The following is a 12,840-nucleotide window of genomic DNA, read 5'->3' on the forward strand; positions in this document are numbered from 1 at the left end:
TAAGGGGGAACAAAAATTAATGGGGAACATTCTGATTTTGTGCATGTCCCCAAGGATCAATAGTTGGTGCCATTTCCTCTTCTTAACCACCCATTTTCTGAAGGAGCCTAAGATCCCATGGAACACCAAGCATTTAAACCAATCAAGACTTAGGATGATGGCCTTTCCAAAACCTCTGCCTGTCCTGGCTTATAAATAGCACTGGAAGACCTAATACAATTTTCAGACCACTGCTTACTAGCCAGTTCTTCTCAATTCCCTTCCTAATTCTATTAGCAGTTATTCCACCCGGCTGCAGTAGAGGCGAGATAGCACCACTCCATCGGTTTGGCTGGGATAATCTGCCATTTGTCTCTTCCTCTCCCAGAACTGTCATCTATTAGCAGCCATTCCACCAGGCTGCAGCAAAGTGAGTGGTGAGACAGCATGACCTGCTCCATCAGTTTAGTTATGTATTTATTTCAGTTATGAGTTCCCCATAGCCAAAGTGCTCAGGGGAATGTACATAATAAAAACAATCACAAAGACACTAATAACAAAACCAATAACATAAAAAAATTAAAAGGGGCAGTAGCAACAATGACATTTTAAAAGCTGAAGATGAATATCAGGGCAGCAGAGACGACAAATTTAAAATGCAGCTTAAAAACATATTTGGAGTAAAACTAGTAGTAAGCTAAACAATTGAAAGGCCTGAGGGAATAAAAAGGTCTTCGCCTGGCACCAGAAAGTCAAGAAAGTAAGTCCGGCGTTGGATGACCATGGGGGTAAAAGAAGCCTTTGTGACTTCTCCCCGCATCTCTGCGCATGTACCCATCGTTTGCATAATTACCCGCGCTGCAGCACAGGTTGCCATGTCATCTGAACCCAGCACGCAGTGCAGCGAGACTGGCTTAGTACCCACCCTACAACCACGACTTCCAACAGGGGTTGTAAGGTGGGTACAAAGCCTCCCCCATTGTGCACCGGTTTCGGACAACACACCCGTCTATGCTGCAGCACAGATTATTATGCAAATGATGGATGTGAGCCGGGGGAAGAAGCCACGATGACTTCTTTTACCCATGTGGTCATTCAAACACACCCTCAGTGTCAGGCAGACCTCTCTAGGAAGGGCATTCCAAAATTTGGGCACCATCACAGAGAAGGCCCCCAAAGGCTGCCAGAGAAGAACTGGTGCTGAATTAGCTTGTTTTCTTGTTCTTTCCCTGTCCCTTTTTCCTTTTGTATCACATCTACCAGGGCAGGGATTGTGTTGTTTTCTTAATCTTTGTACAACACCTAGAAGACTTTAGGCTGTGTTCATTTATTCCCTCTCTCTCTTCTAATGCATGTGTATTGTTCTGCCTTCTAATTTAATTAGTTGAGGACCCCTAGGATGATGGTCCTGGGGGATCTCAAATTCCATGCCGAAGCCTCTGTATCCAGGACGGCTCAGGACTTCATGGGCGCTATGACAACCATGGGGCTGTCCCAACAGGTCATCCGCCCAACACATGTAAAAGGATACACGCTTGATCTGGTTTTCTCGACTGGACAGGAAGATGGTGATCTGAAAGTGGAGAAATTAACATCTGTCCCTTTGTCATGGTCAGATCACTTCCTGCTTAGGTTTAGACTCTCAGCAGCCTTTCACCTCTGGAAGGGTGGGGGACCTATTAAAATGGTCTGCCCCCAGAGGCTAATGGATTCTGATGGATTCCAGAGGGCTCCAGGGGATTTTCCAGCTGGTATGGCTGGTGCTCCTGTCAAAGCCCAGGCCACTCTGTGGAATGGAGATGACTCGGGCAGTTGACACAATCACACCCAAATGCCCCCTCCCTCTGAGCACAGCCCGGCCACCTCCTTGGTATACACCCGAGCTGAGGGCAATGAAGCAAGAGGGGAGATGGCTAGAATGCAGGTGGAGGAAAACTCATGCTGCGTCTAACCGAACACAGGTTAGAGCTCATTATCGAGCCTACTCTCTGGCGGTGAGGGTGGCAAAGAGACAGTTCTTTTCTACCAGCATTGTATCTTCTCAGTGTCATCCAGCAGAGCTTTTCCGAGTGGTTCACAGCCTGTTATATTCTGGGCCAGGGAGAGACTTTGGAACCCTCAGTAGCACGCTGTGACAAGTTTGCATGGCACTTTGAAGATAAAATCGCTCAGATTCATCATGAATTGGACACCACGATTAATGCAGTTCAGTTGGTAGAGGTGTTCAGAGCCCTGTCTGGTCCAGTTTTATTGGATGAGTTTCAGTTACTGAGGCCTGAGGATGCGGACAAGGTGCTTGGCCAAGTCTGATCGACCACTTGTATGCTTGACCCTTGCCCTTCATGGCTTATTACATCAAACAAGGAGGGGATGTCTGGCTGGGTCCAGGAGGTTGTAAATTCCTCCTTGAGAGAGAAAGTGGTGCCGGCCTCTTTAACAGAGAGCTTCGGCTATTGGGCTGTATAGAAACGAAATAAATAAATAAAATAACAGAGGCAGTAATCGGGCCACTTCTGAAAAGCCTAACCAGGACCCGGAGGAGGTTAACAATTATAGGGTGGTGGCCAACAACCCCTTCCTAGGCAAGGTGCTTGAGCGGGTAGTTGCAGGAAAACTCCAGGCACTCTTGAATGAAATGGATTATCTAGATCCATTTCAATTGGGCTTCAGGCCTGGTTTTGGAACAGAAACTGCCTTGGTCGCCCTGTGGGATGACCTCCACCGGGAGAGGGGGAGTGTGACCCTATTAATTCTCCTGGACCTCTCAGCAGCTTTCAATACCATCAACCATGGTACCTTTCTGGATAGGTTGTCTGGGTTGGGAGTTGGAGGCATTGCACTGCAGTGATTCTGCCCCTACTTGGATGGCTGATTGCAGAGTAATGCTGGGGGATTATTGCTCTGTGCCATGGCAATTATGCCATGGGGTTCCACAGGGCTCTATGTTATCCCCCATGCTGTTTACCATCATTTACCATGAAACTGCTGGGGGAGGTTATCCAGAGGTGTGGGCTGAGATGCCATCAATATGCGGATGACACCCAGCTCTACCTCTCTTTCTCATCAAAACCAGGTAAGGCAGTGGCTGTTCTGAATCAGTGCCTGGGCACGGTAATGGACTGGATGAGGGCAAGTAAACTGAAACTCAATCCAGACAAGACAGAGGTACTGTTAGTGGGTGGTTCGTCTGCCCAGCTAAGTGATATTCAGTCTGTTCTGGAGGGGGTTGCACTCCCCCTAAGGGACCAGATTCATAGTTTGCGGGTGCTCTTGGACCCAGAACTGTCACTTGAGGCACAAGTGAACTCAGTGGCACAGAGCACTTTTTATCACCTTAGGCTGGTATACCAACTATGCCCTTATCTGGACAGATAGCCTAGCTACAGTTATCCATGCTCTGATAACTTCTCATCTGGATTACTGCAATGTGTTACAAGTGGGGCTGCCTTTGAAAACAGTCCGGAAACTTCAGCTAGTCCAAAATAGGGCAGCAAGATTGTTAACAGGGACTGGCCAATGAGCTCATATTACACCAGTACTTTTCCAGCTGCGCTGGCTGCCAGTCCATTTCCAGGCCTGATTCAAAGTGCTGGTATTGACATTCAAAGACCTTAACGGCTTGGGGCCAGGTTATCTGAAAGATCACCGCCTCCCATATGTGCCTGCCCGGACCTTAAGATCATCCTCAGCAGTCCTTTCCCGTGAGCCCCTGCCAAAGGAAGTGAGGCGGGTGGCTACTAGGAGGAGGGCCTTTTCTGCTTTGGCACCCCGGCTGTGGAATGAGCTCCCTAGTGAGGTTCGGCCGGCACCTACATTGTATTCCTTCCAGCACCAGGTGAAGACTTTTTTATTCACCTAGGCATTTTAGCTTTCTAATCTTTTAGCTTTGGTGTTGAAAATCTGTGTTTTAAATCTCTGAACTGCTGCTAGATTTTATTCTGGTTGTATTGTTATATTGTGGTTTTAATGCTTTTATATTTTATTTTGTTTTACCCTGCACTTTTTGGTTTTAATTTTTGTGAACTGTCCAGAGTTTCAACTATTGGGCGGTATAGAAATGAAATAAAAGTTTAAAAGAAAGAAAACTTCAGGGATTTTATAACTAACAATAGTATCTGCTTTCCCTTCTGACAATGTTCTCATTCATGTGATTACATATTTTTGTATTTAAAAATTGCCCCCACTTTGTTTTTTTTTATTGTACACATATTTTATTTCTGGATCCACATGTGGCCCAGTGCCAGAGAGAAATAACATACATGGTAACCCTCACTATGAAGAGGAAATCTGGGAAATCATTAGCCGGTTGCCCCATTGACATATGTGCTTGCCAGGTAAAGTAGATGCGTATTAGGGACAAGAAAAGGATCGGGAAGGGTTCTTCAATAATGTTAACTGCAAGATCATGTCAAGCTCCAGCTTCTTTCCCTGTTGCAACTTATAAAGCACAAACAAACCTTGATCAATAGGTATATCTGAGAATTGGTGAGGCCATTGGTCAAATTAGAACTGTGATGATGTCAGATATTGTCCATATCAATATATAACATCTGACAAAAGGAAGCTATAGGGCTGTGATGCCAGTCAAGTAATTGATCAACTACTGTCAACTGAATACGTAATAGTTAATAACAACTGTTAACATGGGACATCCCCTCTGCATGCAGAGGGTAAGATAAAGATGTTTTATGTACAAACACATAAAGCCTAAGAAAGGCCAGCTGATAAGGTCTGTCTCCTTGCCCTCTCTCTTAGTGATGGTGGACATCCGCCAACCCAATTTCCTATGCAACTCATACCAAAGCAGGAGTAGCTCCAAGCATGGACTTTGGAAGAAGTAGTACACCATTTCTGGGCACCAGAAGACAGCAGGAGGTGAAGAAGAGAGGGAATAAACCAAGCCAACTTATTTCCTTCCTTCCCATTTTTGTTCATCAGCTTCCCAACGAACTGTGGACATGCCAATTGGTCACGGTTTCAAGACAGCCATTCAGACTGAAGAGCTAAGGTATACATACCAGGAAGCAAGCCTCACTAAATAGAATGGAGCTTACTTCTGAGTAAGCCTGCATGGGATCAGCCTGTAAAACACACTGCTTATACTTGTTCCACAACACTGAAGATCTAGTAAAAATAGATGATCAAAGGCTAAAACCCAAGCTATGGGAAAGGGAAGCAGGCACAATTAATAGTGTAGAAGATTTGTTGTTGTTGTTGTTAGAATAGGCCATTCTACTCTTGCTTTATAGTCCATGATTATACAGCCATGTTCTGGCTCTGGTTCCTCCTCGAATGCCCTCTCCGTTTGAAAGCACAGCCCAACCTCAAGCTGGTCAAGCTTCAGTCAGAATATGCACATACATGTTGTGGCCAAGGGACCACCACTTTCATGGTAGCATAAATGTTCAACTGGAGTACCTGGGTGACATTCCATGGAAAGCCCATGGTAATAACACCAGGATGGACCCCTAGAAAAAGAATACACATCAGGAGGAAATCAGAAGCTGAGAAGAATGGCAAAAACAGATGAACAGACCTTTGGGAAAGTCTAGGCTACTGCATATCCAGGGAAGTCCAGGCTATTCATGGAAGTCCAGGCTACTGCATATCTGAGCCTGGAGGCCAGAAATTATGACACTGAAGGACCCTGAGCTGAGCAAAGAAATCAATGCCAGAACTTTAGACCTGCACGAACTCCATAATCATCTAAGTGGTTTTTAGATATGAGGTGCTCATCATCTAAAGCCACCAAAAACCTATGAAGGATGAGAATGGCTGGGTGGCCACCCACAAATAGGTCACCCTTACTTTTAAACTCTGCCTGTGTCTTCCAAATACTCATAAACTATAGTATAAAAACAATACAAAAAATCTCTATGGACCAATTTATATAAATGTGGCAGCACCATATAGAGAAATGCCATGAAAGTCACAGAGGTCCATCGAACCAAAATGGTATATGTAAAGAGCAAGCCATTCAGTTTCAAGAATATAGGTGTGCAACTCACCATTATTAGCTTCACAAGTTTACAATGGTCAAATAGTTGGCATTCATGCAATCATTATAAAATGATTAAATGTTTTATATAATCAATAACATAATTGCATATCAACTGGTCTTAATGACTGCCTTCCACCACCACATTTAATAGTAATATTCCTAAGAGATGTCATTCTTTGTACAAAGGCTACTTAAAATGTGTGTGAGAGAGAGTGCATCTGTGGGAGTACATTTCAGGGAAAAGAGCTGTGTTTATTGTTATACTTCTTCTCATGATGTGGTAGCCACACAAATTGTGGCTACCACAAAATGCTTCTTTCCTGACACCTGTAACTACTGATTAGAGTAGAAGGGCTGTAAAAGAGAAAAGTGTTGTCCACAGCTGCATTCCCTGTTGTGGATTAAAACAATGTTGAAAAGGGAAACACAGGACTTTATCACTTTACTGGCCCTTTGTTCTTGTCCTGCTGGCACAGAAAAGTACAAATTGTTGCACCTTTAGCAGTATGTGCTGTCGAGGGTCAAAGAAAGAGATTCATTGTACAAGAAACGGTGTAAAGTAGTAGCATTTAAATTTATGATGCCAGCCTCCCTTCAGAGATTCACTACCCCTATGGGACTCCATATCTACAGGGGAAATACAAACCACCACCCCACCCTCTGATGTCCCCTGACTTCCATCTCTATGTTTTTACCATCTGCACCATCTATACCAGGAAGAACTGGCAGCTGCATTTTCCTGGCAGCCTCTTCTCACCACTTCATACCAATAGTGCCCTCATGTGAGAGCCCTCAAAGTTTCTGGAAATGTGCCTCTGTCCCAAGTTAGTTTCACAGATAACAAGCTTCTAATTCATGTCCCACCAAAACAGTCCTATGTCTCATCTCTAATAGATTTCTTGAAATGTTTTAGTCCATCTGAAAATATGGAGGGGGGAGCAGAAAGGGATCAAACATAATGTACGAAGCCACATAATCACAAAGCCTCCTTCCCCATCCCCCAAGAGAGGAGACAGTTGCTCCAGACCATATTAAATGCTCCCACTTGGCAAGCACGTTCTAGGAACTGGAGTCCAAACTGACTCACTGGTGAAGCAAACCAGATGCTAATTCAGGCTTCCAAAGGTGAAAGGCTAGTGCAATTGCCCTTTATCATTGTAAATTCAAGATCTTTTCCCTGCTTCACAGGCTTGGACAGAGAACCTTCTTTTAAGAATCTACATCAATAGGTGGGGGAGGGGCTCTCTTTGCTAAGGATCTGAATCACTGGGAGATCCTTTCCCCTTTCAAAAATTTAGCACTTCATAAGGGATTCTCCCCTCCTCCAAAATTCACATCCTGTTCTAGGAGTTTTAAGAATTCTCACATCCTGTTGAACTGGGAAAGGGGGCCTGCCCACCTTTGAAAATCACAGGCACCTCATTGCTATTCCTAACTCTCCTGTAGTGAATCTCAGCTAACAATAACATTTAAAGACACACCAAAACAGAATCCTAACACACGAGGTACTGTGGTCACAATCCAAAACAGCAGTAGGCATGCTTGAACACATTCAAATCAAATGCCTTAAGTATGCCTGATTGTTCTGATTGTGGCTGATGATCAACCACACGTACAAAAATCATTACATCAGGACTGCACTGTTGTGTAAAACTAGCCACAAGGCTAAAAAGGATATTTATTGCAGTTGCGCATTCACTCAATATTTCTGTTTTACTCCCTACAAAAATATATGAAAACTGAATCACTAATAGTATATACCATTTAATGAGGTGCTTGAACCCAACAGTAAGATGTTCTAACATTTCAATATGAAATATGAACACTTGCATCCTTCCATCATTAAGATGCAGGATATCACCCCCGGCTTTTAAAAAATGGCCAATGCCCAACAACACACAGCAGTTAACAACCTGAGGGCAAGTGACATTTTAAAAGGAAAACACTGGACGGATTCTTTATTATTCCTTTGGGGAGCAATGTAACCCATACTCAGTTCTGTCTAGCGAGCCCCCACACTGCTTTTCTCATGTCTTCAGTCAAGGATGATATTTGTATAGGTCACTGAAGGCCAAACTCCTCCTAGCACTGCCACCATTTTGAGCAGCCTTAGGAAAGGGAGCATGTTTTCTATATTACGAATTGCTGTCCATGACATATGTGTGTTATAATACTGAGTTGGATAGCAAATACTCCAGTGATATATGACAATTCACAATGTGAAATTAATCATAAACTCCTAGTTTCTTATGGGCTTCTAAAGAGCTTTACATGTCAACACACACCCTTTTTACAAATCCTTCACCTCTGCATCAGTTGAAATACCAATCCCAACCTACCCTCTTAGCCATCATGCCTCAACCACTTAATATTTCACATATGCAGTTTTGCTTAGACTCTCAGGAAATCAACCTCTGGTGCTTGGCAAGAACTGCTTTTCATGTACACCTGAAAGTTTGAAAGAGCATCAGAGGCACCAAAGTTGTTACATCTGCTACAAACAGATGGTAAACCCCAGGTTTAATCACATTGGCCTAAGCTGCTTAGGATCTTGGAGTATGAGCCAGAGCCTCTGGGAGGTCTGTTAGGGGAACTGTAACACACACACACCATTCCACGTTCTTCCATCTGATCTTATTATTATCCATAATTCTCAAATTCTGATATCCTGCAGCAAGCCACATGAAGGAGTAAGGTCACACTGCCTCAAGTTTATGCACTTTTATCTGTAAGTACAACATTAACAACGTTCACAGTATTATATTTCTGAGGATGTGCACGCAAACAAATGAGCAACCATTCCAAGGAAACTTCTACATTCCCTGAAATTGTAATGAATTGCAAAACACCCAGGTTTCCAGGAAAAAAACCACTAAAACTATAAGACTGAGAGGCAAGCGTAGCTTTCTAACTGTAGCAGCATAATAGTATAACAATATTTTTTCTGGCACTTGATTATCTGGCACTGAACCTTAGCGGTAGGAACTAAGCAGATTTCCCAACTTCATTAGAATGAATTTAAACATGCTGCCATCCTCTGAAAAGGACAAGTCCAAGCTCCAGAGAATAGTAAAAAGCAAAGAGAACTAGAATGAAGGGAAGGCGAAGCCACACATGTATATATCCTGCTTGATTGTCACAAAGCCCTGTGGCAGTGTGTGGCACCTCCATAGCAGGCAAGCAGGCAGGCGAAACTCCCTTCCCTCCTACCCATCTTTTCCCTGCAAGGATAATGGAAGCAAAACAACCCTCTTCCAAGCCATGGGACTGAACCTGGGTCAAAGAGGGGAGGAGGACTGAGATAAGGACTGTCCTTTCCTATGGAAACGTCCCTCTCTTCTGCTTTGCCCGATATCGCAGCTTGGAAAAGAGGGAAGGGCAGCAAAATGGGTGGCTTTGAAATTAGAGCCCCCCCCAGACACACACACACACACACACACACACACTCGTTTGCTGGCGGGGCGATCGAGATTTAGACTCAGGGGCCTCATTTCGATTTAGAAGGCGCAGAAGCAATTCACATGTGTCTTAATTTAGACCCCAGCCCCACACACCTCGGGTCCGGTGCAACTAGGCAGGCTTTGAGTTTGTAAAGAATAAATCCTTCTAGCCGCCACCGTCACCTCGCGAGCGGAGCGGGGGAGGGGAGGGGAGGGGAGGGGAGGTTACGAAGACCGGCGCGGTCAACAGCTGCCCCCATCTCTTCTTCCTGCCACGTTTTTGAGGTGAACTTTAAAAAGACAAAAGTTAAGCGACTAAAGCACAAAGCGAAGGTTAACAACTCCGCGTCCTCCGATTTACAAATCGCTGCACGTTACTTGGGAGGCTCAACCCTAAACGATCCATTTCAGCCTTCGGCAGCACAGTCGTGCGCACGTTTACTCAGAAGTAAAGGCCCGCTGTCTTCAACGGGGCTGACTACTCCCAGGGAAGCGCGCAGAGAATGGCAACCCTGCCCAACCGGGGTTGCGTGCAGACCGCCGGCACTTCTTGCAGGACTTTTTATCCCGGAGAACGGCAGCCCCGGGCGGAAACACTCAGCCAGCCTCTCCCTTTGGAGAAGGATCCATACCGAACTCACAGAGCAAATGTCGCCCTCTTTAAAAAACAAACAAACAAACAGAAGATTGGGGGGAGCAGACAAATAATAATCAGGAGGGGCCGGGTTTCCTAGGTCCCCCCCCCCCCCACGGACGGACTAAAAGCCTTCCTGCTGAGGCGAGGCAGGCAGGCAGGCAGGGCGAGCGGATTCCCCGCGCACGAGTTATTGTCCTGCCCCGTCCCTTCTCCTCCAGGGGGAGGCGGGGCCGGTGGATCGATCGGCCGGTCCCATTTATCGAGCGAGCGAGAGAGCGAGCGAGCGCGCGCGCGGGTCCCTCGCTCGCTCGCTCTCCTCTCCTCTCCTCTCCTCAGCGTCGAGCCCAACTCACCTCGATCTCGAAGTCGGGCAGCCGGAAAGCGGTCCTGAAGAGCGAGCAGAAGTGAGCGACGGCCGGCACTTCCCACCAAGAGCGCAGCTCGCTCAGGAGACCCGCCGCCGCCGCCCCGCCGGCGGCCGTCGCCGTCGCCCCCTCCGGGCCGCCACTCGCGGCTGAAGCAGCAGCAGCAGCCGCCGCCGCCGCGACCACCACGCCTCCGCCGCCGCCGCCGCAACCCCCGTCCTCCTCCGGGCACATCGCCCCCGTGGCCAGCGCTCCTCCGAGGCCGCCGCTTCGCCGGCGCCGCCGCGCGATATTCCCCCCCCCAGCCGCCCTCTTCTCTTTTCTCTCTCAGCAGCCGCAGCTGCCCCCTCCGCGCCGGCTCCTCCGCATGGGGCTCCTCCGGGCTGGCGCCTCCTCAGCGTCCTCCTGCTCCTCCTCCTCCTCCCTGCTTGCTTGGGGGCTCTCTAGGGCAGGCGGGAGCGGCGCTGCTGTGGGCCGCCGCCGCCGCCGCGCGGACCCATCTTCCACCTTCGCCTCAGGTCGCCGCCGCTGCCCTGCCGGTACGATATATTTTTAAATCCACCACCGCGCTGCGGCCAGCCGGAGAAACAGATGGGGCCGCGGAGGGGGGAGGGGCGCGGGCGAGAGTGGCTGGGGGAGTCGCGCGCGCGGGGGCGAGAGGCGGGCTCCCAAGCGAGAAAGAGGCGGGGCTGCGCTGGAAGGGGGCGCGGTCTCGCGCGGCGCCGGGGGGGGAGGGGAGGGGAGGGGAGGGCGCCCTAAACTCCGAGGAGAAGCCGGAGCGACGGGGCCGCGCGTGTACTTTAGAGCAAGCCCTTGGCTGCCGCGGGGGAACGTCTAACGTAGTCGAGGAGGCGGAGCCTGCGGGCGAACTTTTGAGCCTGCGGGGAAAGGGGCGGGGCCTCGGCAGCGAAGGGGTAGGCCGAACACGGATTTCTGGAGAGCCGTTGGAAAGCTCGCGAGCGACGAGCCGGCGCTGGAAAGCTCTCCGCGCACGAGGCGTGGGCGGGGCTGCTCTTTATCATAACAACAGCTTTGCTCCGCCTTTTTTCTGCGGGCAGCCAATGGGGGATCACGGGGTGGGCGGGGCGCCTGAGGGGAGCGTTCTCTATGGCTGTGAGGGAAGAAGGGGCCTCTCTTTGGTAGGAAAAGGGGGCCAGTGGAGGCGGAGTTTTTGTCTTCCCGGGTTTAGTTGTGCTTGGAACGGACTAGGAGCGGCCGCAGACACCCATGTGGCACCCGCAGATATAAAAGAGAAGGCTTCTTTTTCAAGTTTTTTCCATTACAAAGTTTTTAGTGTTTCCGACGCTTGTGGGTAGAAGCTTCAAAAAACCATTTTTAACTATTTTTGAGCTTTCAATTGGGGTTTAGGAGTGTTTAATAGGAAGATTTTTAGAGTGTCTGAAATTTCGGTAATTAGAAGCTTCTGGTTCAGTGGCCCTGTGTTACGGAACGGTAGATCGTTCTTTTGTGTAATTTTTTTTTTAAAACTTGGCTTTCCTAATAATTGATTTACATGCCAAAGAAACGTGAAAGAAATAACGTGGAAAGCTATTGCTTGTGCACTATGCACGATACTATAAAGCTACATTGTTCTGGGGTAGGATATGTGCAGTGGGGTCCCAAGCTTGTTTACTTTGGAATAAGCCCCACTGGTCTCAGTGGAGATTTCATTGGAAGGACAGATACTGAAGCTGAAGCTCAAATATTTTGGCTACCTAATGCGAAGAGAAAACTCTCTGGAAAAGCCCCTGATGCTGGGAAAGACTGAAGGCAAAAGGAGAAGGGGACGGCAGAGGATGAGATGGCTGGATAGCATCACCGATGCAATGAATATGGACTTGAGCACGCTCCGGGAGAGAGCGCAGGACAGGAAGGCCTGGCGTGTTATGGTCCATGGGGTCACGAAGAGTCGGACACGACTGAACAACAACAACAAAGGGTGTCTAGGATTTCAGCTGTAGAGTGGATGTGGCGACTGTGGCATGCAGGTCTTTCTATTAGTACTTGATCCAGGGGCCTCCCTCTCTCCCCCCTAGAAAACGATGCTGCAAATTGCATACAGCCTGATCCTATGTATGCCTGCTCCCAAGGTGTCATAGCAAATTCTGTGGGACTTACTCCTTAGAATGTGTTCATAAGATTGGACTGCCTTTGTCGTCCCCTCTTCTACTCTTATTTGAGGCCTGGCAAATTGTGCTAGGATAAGTAGTATGTGGAGTGTAGTTGATCTTGCCATTCACGTTCAAGATTACTGTACGTTAGTTAACCACTGCGTTGTAACTGCAATTGGGGGTGGGGGAATGATTAAAAAGTAGAGGACTTTTTCTGTCCACTTCTCCAGTCCATGCTTGTGGATTCTACAGATGCTTGGGTGGTGACTTATTTTGGAATAGTTTATAGAATCATAGAATAGTAGGG

The 12,840-nt window shown here is 47.6% G+C and overlaps 1 protein-coding gene across 1 annotated transcript in view; it reads left to right on the top strand.

Moving 5' to 3' along the window:
* Window positions 1–10,784: 10,784 nt before the first annotated feature.
* The window catches only part of ADA2 (adenosine deaminase 2), a 95,796-nt gene continuing 93,740 nt past the window's right edge, over window positions 10,785–12,840 (top strand). The window contains exon 1 of the mRNA XM_084809296.1: window positions 10,785–10,961. Coding sequence (XP_084665422.1) covers window positions 10,790–10,961 — 172 coding nt within the window. The 5' untranslated portion in view covers window positions 10,785–10,789. The remainder of the gene's footprint in view (window positions 10,962–12,840) is intronic.

The sequence above is a fragment of the Heloderma suspectum genome, chromosome 7 (assembly GCF_057233095.1).
Source record: "Heloderma suspectum isolate Gila_16-S chromosome 7, 16-S_ref, whole genome shotgun sequence".
NCBI classification, from domain to species: domain Eukaryota; kingdom Metazoa; phylum Chordata; class Lepidosauria; order Squamata; family Helodermatidae; genus Heloderma; species Heloderma suspectum.